Below are 21264 nucleotides of genomic sequence, written 5' to 3' on the forward strand. Positions count from 1 at the left end.
GTAGGAAGGTGTAAGGATTAATAAAATTAACAAAATTATAGTCATTTCGGTTTAAAAAGATGGATTTTGGGGGGAAATCCATCTTTGTTTTGGTCGTTCGCTGAAGGCATTATGGAGAGTGTCAAGACGTCAATGATGAAGAAATGTAAGACATATCTAAAAAAATCATCATCATTGCGTCCTCAAGACTAATAAGCGGGGGTGTTTCTGAAATTTATGATAAAGAACAAGATTCGTTAGCTTGCTTTTTAATCAAATTTTAATACAAGATATGTCACATCAATTTATAAACAAATATTTTATTTTAACGGACGAATGTCGAATGAAATGTTTGCAGATGAAATGCGTTTCACATGGCGCATCATAAAAGATGGGCGACACAAAAGACGGTCCTTGCAAAAACCCTTTCGTGCAATCGGCCCCTGGTCACCCTGCCTTTGTCACTCGGAATATCAGATCGAGTTCACGGTCCGAAGTTAATTCGGGTAAGTGGAGCGTACTAACGTACTATAGCGGTACGGTACGGTAATGAAGCAGTGTACGGTACCGTCCCGGTAGTGGAGCCTGCACTGCCCGCTGCAGCTGCACGAACTTCGCTCGATGTGCTGCAAGTCTCGAATTGGGAGCTAACTTTCGAACTATTCGCTTCCCTTCATGACTTGCCGGCATGCCAACTCGCCATACAATCCACTGTTTAAATTGTCAATTTTTTAGATAATAAACGTTTAACTATTTGACTTACTTGTTAAGTTTCTGGGCGAAAGCCCGTTGGGAGGCCATTTCCGCTGTTCAACTGAAGCTATAGCTAGCGCGCGCTCTGTGCGCGCCGCGCCCACTGCCGTGCCTCATCTTTTACGGTGTACCGTATCTTCGAAAATAGACGTTCTTCTCATAGAGATGTATACGGTTCTTCTTCTCCAAGGTGAAGGTAGACCCATCGGCGGAACCAGGGGGCGAGGGGCCCGGGTCCCCCCTATTGGCAGAGCAAAAAAAGGGAAAGAAAAAAAAAGGTGAAAGAAAAGAGGAAAAAAGAAGAGGAAAATTAAGAGAAGGGAGACGAGAGAATAAAATAAATAGATATTTCATGTCACTTTATTAAATTCATGGTCGCGCTTCGCGCTCGTATTGCCTGTTTATACAATGAGAAACATATCTTGCTCAAGAGGCTGATATGTATATAGCTCAACATATCAAGTTTTGAAGTCATTAAACAAAACATATTTCAGCTCGGACATCGAGCTTTCATTATTTTGTTTGATTTACAAATTGATTTTTTAAAGTGCTCTGTATATGTCCGTTTTGTGTTGGTGAATATCATTTGCAATTTTTTTGCGCTTTGCACTCGCATTATTTGATTTGCCAAGTAGGCCTACATATTGTTCTTGTTTATTCCGTAAGACTGTTTTTATATTTATTCTGTAACAAACTACTTAAAATTCCCCTTATATGACAGTCTATCAAGAATTTCGTCCATCTCGCATTAATAGTTAAAAATATATCAACTCATAAATCCTATTCATGATTACAAAAGTGCTTAAATGTCCAGTTTGCACGCCTCAAATGTCAACAAATTTCACTCACTCACTCATATAGGCTTATTACATTGATAAATATGATAAAAAAATTTCATCAATTCCTATATAATAACTAAATTGTTCCTTTTCAGAAAGGAATATCAACAGTTTTATACCGCGCTTAGGAAAATAGTCATCATTTTCATATGATGACAAAATGTACGTCCTTAAGCCTAAGAAATAATCAGAGACGTCGATCCTAGGGGCACCAATGAAAATAATGGGGGGGCAAACATATCGTTTTGCCCCCCCCCCCCCATAATTCCGGATGTGCAAAAATGAATTGTAATGTTACACAGAAATTGGCAAGCGAGATACACTACTCGTTCTTTATTTAAAATCGTGCTCAAAATGTCCACTTTTCAGATTGAAATTTAAAAATTTTCAGCCCACGCTTCGCGCTCGCATCATTTCTTTAGCAAATACCCATACCTTTAAAGGTTAAATTGGTGAATAGGATGTCCCGTTTTCAGTTCTAAAACTCAAAAGAGCCCTCGGTTCTATTTGCAATTATTATTTGTCGGATATTTAAAAGCGTCCATTTAAATGTCATTTTTTCAGACCGAGATATCAAAATTTCCAGCTCTCACGCTTCACGCTCCCATGTTGTTCTTTTAGATACCCATCTTAATCATTGGTAACAAAAATGCTTAGAATATCAAGCTTTTAGACATTTCAGCTCGCTCTCAGCACTCGCATTATCTGTGTAGTGATATTATGTATCCTTTTCATAAGTTACTATAAACAGGTAACTTTTTCCTGTTTTCAGGTCAGTATACTAAAATATTTCAGCTCGCGCTTCGCACTCGCATTAATTTGTTGGTGAGATATGTGTCTCTTTCTCAGGATTCATATACATATATATATATATATATATATATATATATATATATATATATATATATAGCTAGGCCTGTGTGGGTATATAGGTTTCTTTGTTTTGTGTGATCGCGAGCGTCTTTGGAACGTTGATTCATGATTTTGCCCCCCAATCCGAAAAATGGATCGACGCCCCTGCTAAGAATGTCCAGATTTTACACAGTGCTTTATAGATAGTACTTAAATTCACCGTTTTCATACCGGAATATCATAAATCTTCCGCTCGCGCTTCGCGCTCGCATTATTGATTTTCATGATAAAAGAAACGAAGCTTGATCTTTGTTAAGATTATCCAGTTGCGCTCGCATTATTAATGTAGGAAGATACCAAATTACCCATCCGTTTTTCATGATTTACAAAACATGAATAGAGTATACCATTTTTAGGTCAGAAATCTCTTTTTTTTCTGCTTGCGCTTCGTGCTCGCATAAATTGTTTAGTTTTATACCTATAGCGTTTATTTCAAAAACTACTTAGAATGTCATTTTTTTAGGTCGGAATGTAAAAAAATCAGCTCGCGCTTCGAGCTCGCATTATCTGAAAGTTGAAATATGTATATAGTCTTAATGGCTAACTGCAAATCGTCATTAACAGGTCCCTTTCGATCAAGCCAGAACCAATATAAAAAAATGTCTGCTCGCGCTTCGTAATTATCTAGTTATATACACATCTTGTTCATGTTCACAAACATTGCCCAGAATATTCAATTTGCAGGACAAAATACACGAAATTACAAAAATTTTCAGCTCGCGCTCGCACCTTTTATATAGAGCTTATGAGATTATTACATTTTTAAAATGTCGTTTTATAAGAATAAAGCTGAGAAATGACTGTTAGGAAATCGGCATTTTGCCCCCCCCCCCCCCCCCAATTTTTCACGACCAAGAAAATGGGATGAAAGGAAATGGATAAGTGTAAAATATAGGCCTATGATTTCTCAAATGTTATGTCAAAATCTATCACAAACTTTGATTTTTGTAATTAAAATGTCAAATTTTTTGCTCACTCGCTTTGCTCGCTCGCAACTTCTTGTTAATTTTTTACACGATATGCCGTATCAGGCCCCCTCAAAATTTTGGGCTCATTAGGCCATTGAGTACAACCCCTTCTAGTATTAAGAAACAAACAAAAATCAACTTTGAGCAGCCGATCGGGGAAAACATGGGTGAAAAAATTTCGCCCCCCCCCCCCTATTGGCTGGAGCTGGATTTACCCCTGTAGACCCGTGTCCTTCACACTTGGAGATAAAAAAAACACAGGCGATTTGTGTGTCTGCTCCCCCCCCCCCCCCCGGGGTGCAGACACACTTAGATTTGGTTTGGACGGGCCGGTGTGTGTGGAATTTTGGCTAAAAAGGTACCCATTATACTGGGGGAGTTTTATCCCAAAAAGGGGTCCATGTTTAAGGGTGGGTTCAAGTATTGACCCAACAATTAACTTTCAATTTCTTTTAAAAAATGCGTTTTGTTTTTCTCTTTCCCTGTACCGGAGACTTATCACGTTTAAGGGGGTGCTGGGAAAAGGCAACGCATTGTCTTATGGTACGGGATACTTCGATGAAACAGCGGATGAATTCCAACATTTTGACCGGGCATTTTGATCCCGGATTTCCAGGATTAAATATTTGCACCAAAGACATTGGAGGAAAAATGGGGGCAAATTAATGTTCAGGGATTTTCCAGCATAAAACCACGCCCAATGTATAGGGATTTCTTCCAAAAAAGCGACCCATTCCAGCGGCACATCCCCACATTGTGTCTTATTTTGTGAGTACCCCCGCCGTATGCCTTTCGGCGTGAGTACCTTGCCCCCTCACCCCCCCCCCCCCCGGGGGAGGGCTGTGGTTGCCCCCGGTGTCTGCCTTTCTGATGCTTACAAAATGCTGGACGGTGCAGTTAAAAACAAATAATATCATAGGTGAAAGTAAAAAAAGGAAATAATATAGAAGGGGAATTAAGAAGAACATTTTTAAAGTTACAGGTGTATAGTGGAGCTGTACATATCCAGAGTTTTCAATTAAAGGTTTTGATTCCTTCTCTTCCTTGCTTGAAAATATGACAAGCAAAAAAAAATTGTTGGACATCTCGTCCCAGAAAACACTGAGTTTTCATTCGCTATTTTTTATTGTTTCGGAAAATTTTGGCCAAGGTTCAATCAACCCCCCCCCCCCCTCACTGGCTACGGGTAGTACAAATTCAAAGTAAGCCCTATATTGATTAATCAAACGACTTGAATGTGATGATGGAAAAACATTGCTCTGGTTTGATATCGTGAATTATCAAAGATAATAAAATTTGAAGTGTCGCGAATATTTGGTACTATTAAAACATATTTTTAAAAATACACACCGTATAAACAATCCACTTCTCATCCGTTCTTCTTAATTCTGTTCTTCTTCTTCTGGCTTCTTCTTCCTCCTTCTCCTCTTCCTCTCCTTATCCAGGTCATGCACCTATTTTTCTTTTCTTTTCTTTCTTTCTTTCTTCTTTTCTTTCTTTCTTTCTTTCTTCCACTCTTAAAAAAAGCTTGGCGAGGTTACCTAGTTGTGATTGGATGAACGCTCATTAATTGTTATAGGACTCTTTATTTTGACATTCCAAACTGGATGCCTTCGACTGTCTTTGGTTTTCCATTTTTTTAGTAGATTTATCATTATTATACGACACATTTTGTTTTGACAGAGGACTATAGGAAATTGTTGGCATTGCAAAGGGGCGGATCCAAGATTTTTCCAAGGGGGGGGACATTTTCCTGAGGAAAAATTTGAGAAGCAAAAAAAAACCAAGAGCTACATAAAGTTGTGAAGAAAATTTTCTGGGGTGTGGGGTTTATTTATTGTATCTATATACTGCATTCGTACCTGCAAATGATACAAAGCTTTACATAATATACAAGAAGTATACATCAATTGGATGAGTCAAGTGAAACAAATATTAAGTAGTTTTCAGAATAATCCTTTAAGTATAACACAAAAAATATTTATTTCAATGACTGATTAGTGAGAAAAATCTCGATAATTTTTCAGATGAACTACCAAAAAGTGTACATTAATTTCAGTATGAGTAATGGATGAAGATGGTGCCTAAAGTAATCTAAATAAAATGGTATATGTAGAGATTGGTTGCCCATTATTCATCATAGAATAATGGACGGATTGTCATCGAATACTTGTATAGGCACCCTCCAAATAATGGGATATGTCAAACATATATTAATTTTATTTCAGATCCTTAAATTTGTATCTGATCTACTTTTGTAGATAATGTGACTTTAAAAGATTGCAAAATAAACTTGTAGAGTGCTCAATGCGTATAAATTAGAATTAAGTAAATCAATCGACTTTGGGTATGTATTATCATTAACGTGTATGTTTACACTATCACGTACTATTAACGAAGTTCCCTGTAACCTTAAAGCCTGTGTATAGCTTTGGTAAAGGGTCAATAATTATTTGATTTGATTTATTGTTTTATTTTTTTTTTATCAATCACATTTATTAATGTGATTGATAATCGAATATCATCTAATATGACAGTCTTACTGAAGCGTAGAGACCGGGTTAGATATTTTTCCAACTGCACTTCTCTGAGAAAATTTCAAATATTCAAATCTTGGATATATAGCGCCCTCTCTCGGCGATGCTTGTTTTAAATTAAAAAATGGGCATTTAAGAACTTATCTTACATTTAGTGATTAGATATCCAAAAGTTACAGACAAAGAACATATCTTGAAAGTTTCAGCCCATTCCATGATTTGGAATAGGATTTAATGGAAAGACAAAACCACACAGATATTTTAATTTGATCGGGTGACCCGATCAAGTTAAATTTCCATGTAAAATCGCAACTTATTTATCCTGTATCGCATTTTAATTTCATATTCTCCACATCATAACTGTTATAGGGCATATCCATTCATATTAGCTAGCAATGAATTGGAATAGTGATAGGTGCATTTTGGTGGATTTACCAAAACTATACACAAGCTTTAATAATCACATAAAACATGCACGTAGGCCTAACCCTTTTTTTTCAATACTTCTATCCTACAGAGCTCCATGAAATCTTAATTGATGACTAACACAAGATAATAATCAATATATGTCTTCCAACAGTTTTTACATGCACGTCTGAAAGCTAATCAGTGCAGAATTACATCAAAATTTTGAATATCAATACAGCAGAGTCAATTTGTTAACCAAGCTAGGCGACATGTACTGCAGATTTAAACTCTTAATTTACGTTAACAATAAGTGCCCTATTTCTGACTTGTGAGCATTACTAAAAAAATTAAATTACATGCACACTAAAACTTCGAAAATCCTATATCTCTAATGATTTTTTTCTCTCTAAATTGTTCTGTTTATGCGCCTTGATCGAGCATAAGATGGGAAGTGCGGTTATAGTGCGCTATACAAATTACAATCATATCAAACTGACCAGATGACCATAATTATTATTCAAAATTATTTAACACAAAGATTGTTAATGTACACGATGTATCTGCAATTATTCTTACAATTGATAAACTATATTGAAAAGTAGAATCAAGAGTATCAAGCGCATCACTTTGTGACTATTTAAAGGACCATTGAAAGTTGGATTTCTACAAGACACGACACCACTGTGATTGTTCCAAAATTACTTATGAATAATACTTTAAAGTGTTCATTCATGTCTTTAAAGGCTCATGTTCAGCGTAAAAAACGACACTGTAATGCCCATCAAGTCAATTAAATTGGTTTGACGGCAGGTTTAAAGGGCAAATGAACAAAATTTTGATTTAAATAAAAATATATACATTTAGCTCAACAATGATAATTGCACAAAAATCTTATATGAAATAAGAAAGTTATGACATATAAAATTTTTTTGTTTATATTTTTCACAAAGCTGTTTAATCATGATGTATATGCACATCTTGATCGGTATGATGAGGTAACCGAGACGTTTTACCTCTGCCATCAAAAAAACAAATACAAATATACATTCGTACACTGATAAAAATAATTTATACAACACAGCTGTACTATGTGAATTGCACAGAAGTTGTTAAAACAGTTTAAACAAGTGTTTAAAATCTCAAATCATGCTTAAATTATTGATTATTATTATGATTATGCAAAAAGCACCTATTGGTGGTGGTATTCTGCACGTTATAGCAGAGGCGTCGATTATGGGGGGGCAGGGGGGCGATCGCCCCACCAATGAAAATATTGGGGGGGGCAAACATATCATTTTGCCCCCCCCAATAATTCCGCATGTGCTAAAAATAAAATAAGATTGTAGTGCTACACAGAAATCAGCAAGCGAGATTGAGATACACAACTCGTTCTTCGTCTAAAATCGTGCTCAAAATGTCAACTTTTCAGATTGGAATATCAAAAATTTTCAGCTCGCGCTTCGCGCTCGCATTTATCTGCTAGTGATATATATATATATATATATATATATATATATATATATATATATATATGTCTGTGTGTGTGTATATGCTTGTGTGTGTGTGTATATATATATATATATATACACACATATATATATATGTACACATATATAGGCATATGTGTGTGGGTGTGATCGAGCGCCTTTGGAAAATTGATTCATGATTTTGCCCCCCCAATCTGAAAAATGGATCGACGCCCCTGCGTTATAGGTGCTAATAATGGGAAGAGTTCCATTATGCACCCCCACTGAAATGAACAAATCAAAATATGGAGGTTAATCAAAAGAATATTATCTAGCCCTATTATACAGTGCGTCCCAGAAAAAAAAAACGAAACCAAGATTTAGTGATGATTTATCACAACTTAATCATAAAAAAGTTATGTTCCTTCAAAACAATGCTCGTATTTCCGTAATTTCATTAAATAAACGTGCATTCACCGGTTCCCCATAGAAGCTATCACATAAGGATCACTAGTTGATGGTAATTAAAGCCGCTCGTAACCGGGCTCGTAACTTAATTATTTTTTGAGACCCCCGACCGGGAGGGACCCGGCCGTTTCATATCAGAATTAAGAGTTAGAATTTGATCAGCAGCCAATCAAAATCACGGGTTTCCTTCATTGGCAGCGGAGCAGAGGATTACTCTGTTGTGTTTGGGTGGGGACGGCTATTGTTGCGCCCCCCCCAAAAAAAAATATATATATATATAATCCTCTGCTCCGCCGCCAATGGTTTCCATGGCATATACCGTATATGATCTAACTAGGAAAGGACCAAATGGGCGTGGTTACGACAGGGAGTGGTTCCCCCCCCCCCCCCCCCACGACAATTCGGCGGGGGCGGTCATGAGCCCGACGGTCATCAGCTGCTGTATGTATAATGTGCAAACCTTCCACTCGAGCTAAGGGTCTGAATGTGCAGTCTACTCATGTCTTGTGTAATGAAGGCCCTCTCTGAATTGAAACTGCAAGTTTCGTATGTACTAGTCTTTGCGTGGAGACACCTGGGGTAGACTCACAGTTTTTTATCAAAATTTTAAATCAGGGTCTGTGCCTTCAGACTATGTCTCGAGCCGGCCGGTCGCACGGCCGAGACCATTCGGCCATTTACGTACACGGCACATAATCGAGACCGATCGGCCGTTTACGTATCGATCGAACCGGGCGGGCCGCGTACATGTTGTACCGGTAGCTAGCTCTGTACCGGTATACCGTATATGTGTGAATGTAAACAATACAACCGGCGTTTTGCGGGAGTTAGCGCAATATTTTAGTTTTTACAGACAGAAATCACAGAACATCAACCTCAACGAGAATAATGGGTCTACGCAAGGATGAAGAACATATCAAAGATAACAGAAACGCTTTGGGGTGAGTATTTTCACCAATTTATAACAAATTAAGACAAAAACCCGACCCAAATCGAGGCAAAATTTGACTGAGACCCTGATTACTCCTGCTAGCCTGAGCGAGTGATTGCAAATTGTCAATGACATCATCACCCAACCTTTGCCGGAGCTCCCGTAGCCGTAGGCGTAGCCGTTCCCTGGTCCTAGACCTAGGAGCTCCGTCCGCTTCGCTGGAATTAAATTAAGTCTGGTCTATTTTGTTGAGGAAAAATAGGGTTTGAATGGAGTAAACCAGTGGCGTAACTAAGGGGGCAGGGGCATGTGCCCTCCCATCGCCATCGGCTGGCAAAAAAAAAGAAAAAGGAGAAAAAGAGGGAGAAAGGAAGAGAAATGCAGTGGGAAAGAAGAAATTATTGTTCATTATAATATAATGTTATATCATATTATAATTTACCTCAAGAGAAATTTGTGCAGGCGCAGGCTTAGTCTTGAGGACTACATGATGATGTCTTCGTGAATCCTTTGATATCTTCATCATTGCCATTGGACTATCTTGAAGAACCCCCACCCATACGAGACCCAGGTCCCAGGTATAACAAAGATGAATTTCCCTAGGAAATCCATCTTTTCATAAAAGAATCCTGTAAAATATGTTGATTTTATCAATTTCTACACCTTCCTACACTCATGCGTAGGAAGGTTTTAAAAAAGGCAGTGTATACAGCCACACGCGTGTGTCTTTACCATCCAGCCACACGCGTGTGGTTATATCCAGAACACCTATCTGTGGATACCGCCACACGCCGCCAGTAATAACAGTAAAACACGTACCAGTATGTAGGTCTGACCGTCTATATCACGATCAAAATAACCTCATTTCTTCATTAAATTCTTACATTCTAAACCCCTTTGATATCCTTAGATCGTTTCAATTTCATTCTCACCGTCTTCTCTCCTTGCTTTTCTTGTCTTGTTACAAACGGTCGTCTGTTTAACAGCAAATTCTCTTTTTCTACTTGTGTCGATTCTGGCTTCCTTCGCGGTGGCAGACCCATACAGCGTTAGCGCAGCGCAGTAGTAGACAAACACAGTTTGGGTTTCGTACGTACGCGCACATAGCCTAGAGTCAGTAGAGAATCGACACAAGTAGAAAAAGTGTGGAAATTTGCTATTTAACAGGCGGCCTTTTGTAACAAGACAAGAAAAGCAAGGAAAGAAGACGGTGAGAATGAAATTGAAACAATTTAAAGAAATCAGAGTGGTTTAGAATGTAAGAATTTAATGAAGAAATGAGGTTATTTTGATCGTGATATAGACGGTCAGACCTACATACGCGTTTTACTGTTATTACTGGCGGCGTGTGGCGGTATCCACAGATAGGTGTTCTGGATATAACCACACGCGTGTGGCTGGATGGTAAAGACACACGCGTGTAAAAAAATGAAGGTTTCTTACCAGACTGATGTCGTGTAGATCCCTCAATCCACATGTACACAACGCAAATACAATACTCATACTATAGCATCGATCCTTGAACCGCTTATCTAGTTATGTGTGATGTACTTCCGATTAGCGATGTTGTTTTGAAGAACAATTTATAGATAAAAATTATTATTCCACAAATACTTAAAGTTATTATAATTATGAATAATTAGCAGTATTATATTTTTTTAATATAATTTTTACAATAAATAATATTTCCATCCAACCTTTGTCACTCGGAATATCCGTCCAAGTTCACCGTCCCGAAGTTCGGGTAGGTGGAGCATAGTGTAGCGGTAGTGAAGTGGAGTGGAGCCTGCACGAACTTCGCCCGAGGGAATGAATGGGATGCAATCCCTGGCTCCATGGAAAAGTGATTGGGATTGCTGTTGATCTCCACCATCTATCGGAGGTAGAAGAAAACTGACTGACTGACACTCAATAGGATAACTTTAATCACCGTTGCCTTGGTGAAGGTGATGGGTAAACTAGACTGAAGTTAGCACCCAAAATTATGGGGACGTGTGGCAAACTAATGAGTGAGCTACCGCAGGCCGATCTTTTTGTTGTTTACTTCAGTCCATATCAAACCTTCGGCGAAGACATTTCCCAAGCGAATCAATGTGTGTCTGAGAATTTGAACGATGACAACGAGATCAAAGCCGAAATACAGCTGCTCCCAATATTTGGAATAGCGGTGGTCGTATTGATCCTGAACTGTGACTGAGAGACTTGCGATGACATTTTCGAACAGTTACTGGTGGAGAAATTCTCTCAAAGTCGGCCGGTGTGAAACTGCATTAGCACAGAATCTAATATCAATGCATCTCTATTTATAAATAAGAATTTTTATTTAAAAAAAAAATCATGGTTTCCTTTGAAAAAAATAATCTGTTGAGACGATTATGCTTGGTTTAATGCTAGTGCATATGTAAACTGCTCAAGCATCCAACATTTTGCTCCAGCGAGATATATTGTGACCTCACAAAAAAGGAATTTTACCATCACAACAAAACAATTAATGGGCAATGCACTTATATTTTGCGCAAAGTTTTTTACTGCTAGTGTGTATTTCACTGCGCACGTGCATCTAGATCTTTGATTCGAAAATGATGGACAAAAAAAACTTGAGTGGCAATGACCTCTTTATTTTGCACGTACTCAAACTAATTCATAACGCATGATGACCCTATGGCCTGAAAAAGATTAGCGAAACTCAAACTTCCATCAATGCGAGTGATGATTGATGGGGAAACTACCCCTTATCATGTGATCGACGTGTGACCAATCCTTTAGCAAGATTCTTAGTATGTGGAATAAAAGAATACCAAAGACCATCCCAACCAGACCCCATGCAGAAGCGGTAGCCTTTGTGCATTGGTTAACCATAGTCATTACCAAATTTTGACATTGAACATCACCTAATCAATCACTCTCTGTCAATATAGAGGGGTTTTTTTTCCTGTTAAAATCATTTAAAAAATCTGCTCATTTTCTTATACAACATTCGGGACTAGTGAGTGGTACAGGGTGCTGTGAGTTTGTGCCCCAACGCATTTGGCAACATTTAAAAAAAATTGTGACATCACTCCAGTACAGTAGGCCTAAGTACTCTATACAATCCACTACCATACTGTAATATGAAAGAGACTCACCAAAATACATTTAGTGCTGTAAATGAAGAAATACTCCTTAAGTCAATCTCCCTTTGTGTCTTCTCATCCATATACAGGTTGATTGAGACACCGATTAGCTTGGAGCCTTCAGTTATGAAGACCGAGCCAAAGGGACTTTCTCCAAAGAAGAATCTTCCCTCCAGCTCGTTCTCTAATTCACCTCGGCGTAAGAAGAAGACGGGAGTCAGGCAAGCAAGGAGGATTGATAACAGTAAGTCTGTTCTTGTTAATTTACAATTTAGGGACCCAGTTGTCTTAGTCAGTTCAGGATATGCCTGCCAGACAAAGAAAGAGGGTTCACGTTCACCCCTTAAGGATGGCTGAAACCTGCATTCCGTGCTTACGCGCCACTCCCTGTTTCGTCATCGCAGGCTATGTTACAGTGGAAAACACTGTCTCTCAGATAGGATGTTTTGTTAATTGGAGGTCCCGTGTAGAGGAGAGTCAACGCCTGGTGTAGTGGCCAACCTGCACACCTTCAAATTCAGTTATACATGTAACGGGAGGAAAGACCCTCTGGTCACAGTGGTTCTGTTTACTTCTCCTTTAATAGGCAAGGTATTGTCAGGTGACGGAGGCCACTGCCAATACTTGGTGAACATTATGCACTCATAGAGGAAAGTAAAAGTTTGAAAAGAGTTGTATTTCACAGATGGAGGGTGTACATGTACATTATACAACGAGAAGATACCCAAATTTCCTTAATTGGGTTAAAAGGTACACTCTTCACCCTATAGTTAGGGTTAGGAAATCATGACAAAATACTTTGAGGTGGATGGATAACATACAATAATAAGCCAGTTTGTAGTTCCACTTTGCACATAATCAGAAGATTCTGCCCATGATCAGAGGAAGGTCATTGGTAGTACTCAAATGACATGGTGGTTTGAAATTTAATGAGATAAGCACTTCCATATAAGCATTTATATCCACAAGAAACAATGCTTCCACTAACAACTGGTACATGTATTTCACAGTTTGCCAAGTACATTGTACAACATGCTCTAATATGCATTCAAACTAGAAATGCAACAAATACCTTTATGGAGTGTCTATTGGTGTGCTATTTTAGTCACCTGGGGCCCGTTTCTCAACACCGTCATAAGTCTAACTTCTTGACTACATCGGAGATAGTGAGCTACTTGTCCGCTAACCGTTTCACGAAGCCCTCTTTACCAAGATCGGGTACAACAACCTCACTAAATATTTATGACACCTCCGAACCTGTCACAACTTCTTTCTTAATGACGTAGTGGCATCACGTGGGTAGACTATGACATGCAAAAGTGCCTAGAAATGAGAAAATTATAATCTTACGTAATCAATCAAAGATGTTGAAATTACATAAAAAACAGGTTGGATAATGCATTCTATGATCATTGTAATACAAAGAATCTACAAAAACTGTTGGTAATACTCCACAAAACCATTCATTTTGAAGTAGTAAAATAATTTATTTTAAGATTCTACCACGTCAGGCCATCCATAAATGGACTCGTATTTGTCGTTTTCAGACCCCTATTAACATTTTGATAAATTCTATCTCTAATTTATGCATAGAATTTGTCAAATAGTAAGTTTCAGTATCTAACATTTAAAAGAAAAAGGTTAAACTATATTTTGATGATGTTTGGAATCGTAAAATACCGTATAATTATCATCACTTTACAATGAAAACCGTTATGGTTTTACTTTCGTAAACTATTAAAATTGGATATCCAGGGGGTACCCATCTCAACGTCCACATGTGATTTTTTAGTCACGAGATCAATTATTCATATTCATAATTCCATTTTCTCAGCAATTGAATGCTCAAGTCTTCATGGTCTAAGTATGTATGGTGCATAATATACCTGTGCTATTATTCTTAATAGATGAAATTCCCAATTCATCACAATATTTGCAATTTTGTTATAATTTTTCTTTTTGAAAATTATGCTATTTTGTGACTAAGGCTACGTCTCGTCTGCTCTTTTTACCGATAATATCGATATCAAGGTATTTTAGTTAGGAAGCCTTTCGAGAAACGGGTTTAGTAAGATTGGAACTAACTCCGTGGTTGGTGGATAAAGATATGACTAACTTGTCCAGGTGTTGAGAAACGGGCCCCTGGTCCATTCAATTTCTTCATCAGACTGCTATGTACGATGTAAGGCATGCTTACATAATATCTTGCTTTGAAATCTGCCTATCACAATGAAAGAAATGAAAGGTCATTTGACCAAAATTGTCCGTGAAAAAAGGCATGAAGTATAAACTACAAACTGGTCTATTGTTTTGGTTCCATTTTGAAAGTCCATGTATTACCATTTGCCCCCCCCCCCTCCTGATAATATCCACATACATGTAGTTCCTCTTTGAGCATCACCTTTCTTTGATATGCAGACAAATCAGGCATAAACTGAATATTTTGAGTAAATGAGAGACTTCATGCTGTGTAATTTAAGAATGCTAGTAGACACAAGATACCCTGTGACTGGGTGAAATACAAAATATATCCTCTTTGGAAAATTAAAGAGATTATGTCCAATAGGTAATTCAATCACTTTCAACTTCTCTGATGTACATGTAATAATAACAATAATAAATAATCAGCAGTTCTTAGAGATGCACAATACCATATAAATAGTCTCTATGTGTGTAGAAGATTTTTTTTTCTATTGGGCTTATACACGTGCCTCTTAAAAAAGTACATGTATGTTTTTAACACAGATTTGAATCTGTTGAAATCTGCTATTGATCTTATATTACAAATTTGGTGCCATTTTCCGAAAAGCTCTATCACCTAAAGCCTTTGACGTTACTCGTTTTTCCGAGAGAAGATCCTTTGATTGTGAACAAAATTTTGACTGGGTTGTTATTTCTGAATTAACTCACCGAGGTAAGCAGGAGCATTCCCATAAACACACTTAGAAACAAGAGTGAAGACATTAAACAAAATGCAAGCCTTTATGGGAGTCAATGGAGACTATGTAGGATCGGTGTTACATATTCAAATTTCTTTTTGCGAACTAAGAGCCTTGCAGCTGAATTTTGTATGCGCTGGACTTGAGTTTAGAAAGCTGCGTATCTGGTACTCCTAGAAGCAGTCCATTATTACAGTCTAAGTGACTGAATATACATGTATATACATGAATGAGCCTTTCTGTGGCTGACTTATCAATCCAGAATATATGTTTTCTTACCAATAGACAAATGGCTCCCAAACAATTAATACTGGAAATTGGTGGCTATTTAGGCTCATTTTTATGAATTTATTGAGCAAAGCAGAGTATAATGCTGTTACAGGTAAATGGTGTCTGTGTGTAGCATGGGGATATTTACATTTGTTCATAAAAGTCAAATTATGGCAATTTGAATTAGGTCTGCCAACACTTGATAGGTTGCATGTAATGCACATTTACTTGGGAAGTCAGGTAGCTTTATATTATCTCAGATTTCCTTCGTACAGTTCTATTTTTAAAGGAAACTTTTAAAACTGTCACTATGCTACTCGGTGTCCACCAAATGTAACATTTCCTGATGCTACATGGACATCATAACAATTTGTTTTTTAATCGAACTATGCATAGGAAATATGAGGTCTTTTGCATCCTGACTTTACAAAGTAAATGTGCATATTTCAATTTTTTGACAGTCGAATCGCAATAATTTGACTCTTGGGACCAATGCTACACAGACAGCGTATTCATTTAACACTGTAATACATTCTTTTGCTAATTTATTTCATAAAAATTAGTCTAATTGGCCCTAAGCCATCCAAAATTCCCAGTAACATGTATGATCTTATTAAAACCTACAAACAAGATGTGTATACATATGATACGTATAGTATAATTAGTATGTAAGTTACAATATAACAAAATGTCAAAATTCATGGAAAAACCTAACTGCAAGTACTGAAACCTTGCCTGCAACATCTGTATTTCCAATTCCAGACAATTTTTTGAAGATTGCTTGAGGAGGACACAATAAAGAACAGTGTCACAAAGGATCTACTGCATATTGCATAAAAAGTAGTATTTGAATGCAATCAAGCACAGATTTCTGAAACAATTTTTTATTGGTTGTATACATGTAGTTGTTTTGATTTTTAAAGTTACATTTGAATGCTGCTCTTTCTCCAACTTGCCCCTTATGATATTCTTTTCAAATTCTACCTTTTATTTATACATTTTGCTGGGATTTTGATCATTTCAGACAATTTCTTGAAGACATTGCTTGATGAAGACTACCAAGTTGGAGAGCCAGATATCAGTGACTTTATCTCCTCGCATTCCAGTGCTTTTGAACAACTCTTCTTACAGGAGAAAAATATGGAGGTATAAAGTTATATAGTTGTCCTATAAAGTTCAATCATAATTTGAATAATATAATACTACCAGTGATACTGATAATGTAAAAAATCATAGCAATGATGATAGTGAATATGATGATGATGATGATATTGATGAAGGAAGATGATGATAGTAATCTTTATAAAGTAATATGTAATACAAATATTTCTTAGTGGTACTATGATTATTATCCTTTCTTTTAATATGTGAATAGGCATATCGTCATTCAAGGAATTACTACGTGCTGGGTATCCATTTACTTCATTTAGGTCGAGAGTGACAAAAGCTTATTATATCTGGTGAAAGGAACTAGTGCTATGATGGCTGGCAATTCATCTACATAGAGATATGTTTGAATAATTTAGGATCAACAGAACATTTGACTCCCTGACAAAGATTCATGCAAACCACAGTCTTACATATCAATTATGTTTTTGCTTACAAATTGGAATAGTATTGATATTAATGTTATTATCTTTGGCTCAATTTATCCCAGATCTGGAGTGAGTTCATGAATCGATCAGGAGAGGAACAGGATCGTTTCCTGCAGGAAGTAGAAGAAGGCATGATCCGGGTTGCCACGAAAGCATCCCTTGATCAGGACAAGAATGGTAACAGTTTTACCAAGCCAGAGGTCCCAGCTAAAGTAGAGGAGGCTCCAGTGGAGGTCCAGGACAAGAGAAGTGGTAAGATTCAAGCATGATTTTCCTCTGCGGATCCGCAGATTTCTGGGGATTTTGAAATCCTGAAGAAAATAAAACATTTCTTTTGGGGGGGCATACGTACATGTATCTTGTGAATAAGGCAGAGTCGGTATCTATTATATCCTGTGTGTTATTCTAAATTATCTAAATTGCATGTAAACCTAAATTTTCAATACATTTATTTGCAAGACACCCAAATCTAGGTGGGTTAGTCGCCCCACTATCCCACAAGCAGTGATTTTTCTCTCTGTCTAATGCCTGGAGATTGTACAGCCGTAATTACCTCAATGGAATTGCCATAATGCATTAGAATACAAAATTCCCCTTCATCCCTAACATAAGCATTCCTTTCAAAGAATGAATTTCAAACTGATTTAGGTAATTGAGAACATAAGACAGAACTAGTCAATGAATGTTCATTTCAAGTTGTCCAAGAGAATTGAAATGATATTTTTGCTTCTACAGTGAAGATTTGGGTCAGTTTTTCATTTATTTTAGGCACTTTAGGGTCCCGTAACACAAAGGATAGCGATTAATAGTACACTTGATTTTCACGATTGATTATACATTGTAGTTAATGAAATGTGGTAGAAAACTGTTATATAATGGTTGCTAAGCTTTGTTTTATGCTAAAATTTTATGAAGTATCATGATATTTTCAACGATATTTTCAACATGTATAAATTGGGATTAATTATTTGTTAGATATGATAATTGCCTAAATATTCTACTAGTCTACAAGACCTTAATTGTAACTTTGATTGATCAAGGAGTGGGTCTTCACACAAAGACTAGCACAATGAATACTTGCTGTTTCAAGGGGGCCCAAGTCATTGTAGACTTTGCATTCAGACCCTGTAACTTAAGTGAAGGGTTTACACAGCAGACTAATGTTGTAGTTTTCCTGTTTCAGTGTTTGGGAACTAGATTAATGTTGTTAATGCTGATGTTAAGGTATTATTTTGAATTTGGATCCTTGTATTTATCAGAGCATCCAGCTCACTCACCCAAGGACTGCTTCAATAGGATCAGTACTCGTCTTCAAACCATGCTCCGACGAAGGCACCTCCCAAAGGTAAAGATTGTACAGTATGTTCCAGAAAAAAATAAGATCAAGAATTATCTATGCTTTATCAGAACTTAATAAAAAAAATAGACACATTACATACCTTTGTAAAGCTTTATTTTGCCTCTTCTTTTCTATCACTTATCTTCAAAAAGAAAATAATATGTCATAAAATCATGATCCCAAATCAGAGAAAATGATGAAGGAATAACAAAGTTCTGTTTCTTTCCCATAATGCTTGAATTTCTTGCTGAGTATTCCTTTTGAAATGTTTCAGTGGATCTTTACTTTCTCCACAGGGAGCCATTGAGCTCCATGAAGAAGAACTCATGATGTGGTTTGCGGAGGATCCTGGATCAGTGTTCATCTCCACGTTACATAGTAGCTTTGATCGGCTCCTTCTCCATGCTGTTTGCCAGTACCTAGGCCTCAGCTCAGAAAGTAAGACCTCTTTCACATTAGACAGCGATTGGTATTAAGAAAATAAATAATGACTCGCCTCTGGCGCGTGACATAAAGCTTAGCAATTTGATTGCACAGTTGATTTGAATGCTTGATTGTGCATAATGACAGTGTCATCAAGTGTTAAATGCTGTTGTACAATCAAGTGCTATGATCAATAATTTGATCATTGGTATTTGACATATTTCCTTGTATTATATGTCTATGCTTGTCATTTTTTGGGGGAACCTTTTGGTGTTAGTTCATTTCTTTAATCTGTTACTTCGATAAAGTTTATCAGTTAATGAAATAATAATCGTTATGTGATGTGATAATGAAATCATCTTGGACCATTGCATAACGAGTAGCATGTAAATATTACTCAAAATGTTAAGTGCAATTCTAATATGTGCATCCCATTGTTGTAACGTCAAGTTGTGTTTGATCGCATCTCTTGTGCAACAGGCCCTGTGAAAATTATGATTTTGGACTAGTTTTAATTTAACACTTGAGCAATTTAATTTGTGTTAATCATCAAGAGATGGGTTATCTCATGATTTCAGAAACACTATGAAAATTTTGCTGAGCTTCTCTGACTATTTTCAATAAATATTCAGTGTATGAACAATCACTCTGTGAAAATCACTAGACTAATAATTGAATGAAATGCCCCTTTTATCCAGATGAAAAATTGTTAGCAGTCCCACAGCTAGGAATACTCCTGGCAACCCATCCCCACCCCTCCGATCTGTCATAACCCTCTCTGAAAGCATGATATCTTCATTGCTGATAAACAAGAAATCAAAAGCAGAGATGTATGCAGAAGTGAAAAGTCCGATCTATGGTGTCTTTAAAGTATGATGCATTAAAAGCAGGTCTGTATTCCAGTCTAACTCTCTTTTATAATGTATGTTTCCTTCATAGGTTTTGACTGTGACGGACAACGACAAACCCGTGTAGAGAACAACAACGAATCGTTCCATCCACCGGCTGTTCTCCTCTCAAGCTACCTGGATTCATTGAGATAATGAAAAGCCTCTGAGGAAAATCCACCACAGGGACAGTCCAGGTTATAACCGCTTCCCACATCATTCTTATAGTCGGCAAGCACACATGCCCACACATACACATATATGAATTGGATGAATAATATGATAATAATCTTTGGAGGTGCTTCATAACATTATCATGAAAGAATCATGATACAAAATTATCGATTCACAAAGCCAAATGTTTGATGATGTGAATTCATAGTATCTTTAAATTCGACATTGTGATTTTGATATTATGATAATAGTAATGAAAATAACAATTTTAGTGTCTTCATGTAGTCTTAACAATCAGAATACATAAGTAAAATGGTGCATTCTGGGAATGGGACCAGGAACCAATTGGGTAGTTTGGACTTAAGTTGATACTATTCAAAGCAGCTTTGTCACTTTGCATTCAAATTTGAAATGCATACATGTATTGTAAAACAGGACAGGTTATGATAGGAGAGATTGTTTTTGTGGGGAAAATATGCCAAAAGTTACATCAGTGGATCTAACTCCAAATGGATGGATGGCATGTTATTGGAAATAGCATAATAGATCTTGGGCCCGTAACACAAAACTTAGCAATGATCGTAGAACATTTTTCTACAATCGATTCCATTGACTACAATGTACAATCAATCGTGAAAATCAAGTGTACAATTAATTGCTAACCTTTGTGATACTGGACCCTGGTCAGTATGGGGTTGGTTTCACAGATGTAAGTTGGGCAATCTTTGGTCCATTGGAAGACTGTTGATATTACGTATATGTACATGTAGTCATAATCAGCGAATTCTGTCTTCATAATGGCATACAGATATATATATTTGCGTAGTGAAATAGATCTCTTCGATTATGTTAGCATACATTGGCGGATTCAGGATTTCAGAATAGAGGGGGTGCAAAGAGCAACTTTGATTATTAGAGAGCTTGTAGATAAAGGTTTATGCAATGAGTGATTAACAAAAATATAAAGGGGTGCACACCCCTTCCTCTCCTGGCCTGGATCTGCTACTGTCTTATAGGCAAATATTCTTTGTCAAAATCACTGTCAAATATATCATCTCTTTTGAAAAAGAAATAGGAATAATGACTGCGCATGACATCGCTGTATCGTAAACGACTACCTTGCAAATTGTTACTCTTTCTAAGTGAATAGCTGTATGTGTATATGTATTATGTACCATGTACAAGTTTAAGGTATATTTAACTATTAGCTGTGTGCTCTAAAAGTTTGCTACATGTAGATCGTTGGTTGTGCTCAAGACAATT

General features: G+C 37.0%; 2 protein-coding genes across 3 annotated transcripts in view; one reads left to right on the plus strand and one right to left on the minus strand.

Annotated features, from left to right (window-relative positions):
• LOC121423974 (dedicator of cytokinesis protein 7-like) overlaps positions 1 to 805 on the minus strand; it is a 68201-nt gene extending 67396 nt beyond the window's left edge. For both annotated transcript variants that reach the window (XM_041619529.1, XM_041619530.1), the window contains exon 1: positions 743 to 805. In XM_041619529.1, coding sequence (XP_041475463.1) covers positions 743 to 780 — 38 coding nt within the window. In that variant the 5' untranslated portion in view covers positions 781 to 805. The remainder of the gene's footprint in view (positions 1 to 742) is intronic.
• An 8321-nt stretch (positions 806 to 9126) lies between these two features.
• LOC121424469 (R3H domain-containing protein 4-like) lies at positions 9127 to 20897 on the plus strand. Its single transcript, XM_041620164.1, has 7 exons — positions 9127 to 9271; positions 12464 to 12618; positions 16608 to 16729; positions 17241 to 17430; positions 18438 to 18523; positions 18814 to 18955; positions 19880 to 20897. The coding sequence occupies exons 1-7, from the start codon at positions 9219 to 9221 to the stop codon at positions 19981 to 19983; spliced, it is 852 nt and encodes a 283-aa protein (XP_041476098.1). The 5' UTR covers positions 9127 to 9218; the 3' UTR covers positions 19984 to 20897.
• Positions 20898 to 21264: the final 367 nt, after the last annotated feature.

Source organism: Lytechinus variegatus, chromosome 11, assembly GCF_018143015.1.
Source record: "Lytechinus variegatus isolate NC3 chromosome 11, Lvar_3.0, whole genome shotgun sequence".
In the NCBI taxonomy this organism is placed as follows: Eukaryota; Metazoa; Echinodermata; class Echinoidea; order Temnopleuroida; family Toxopneustidae; genus Lytechinus; species Lytechinus variegatus.

Excerpts from the sequence above, each read along its gene's own strand:
- LOC121424469 (XM_041620164.1), top strand. The coding sequence starts at position 9,219 with ATGGGTCTACGCAAGGATGAAGAACATATCAAAGATAACAGAAACGCT. Across the intron at positions 17,431-18,437 it reads GGTCCAGGACAAGAGAAGTG|AGCATCCAGCTCACTCACCC; the intron begins GTAAGATTCAAG and ends TGTATTTATCAG. Across the intron at positions 18,524-18,813 it reads GACGAAGGCACCTCCCAAAG|GGAGCCATTGAGCTCCATGA; the intron begins GTAAAGATTGTA and ends CTTTCTCCACAG.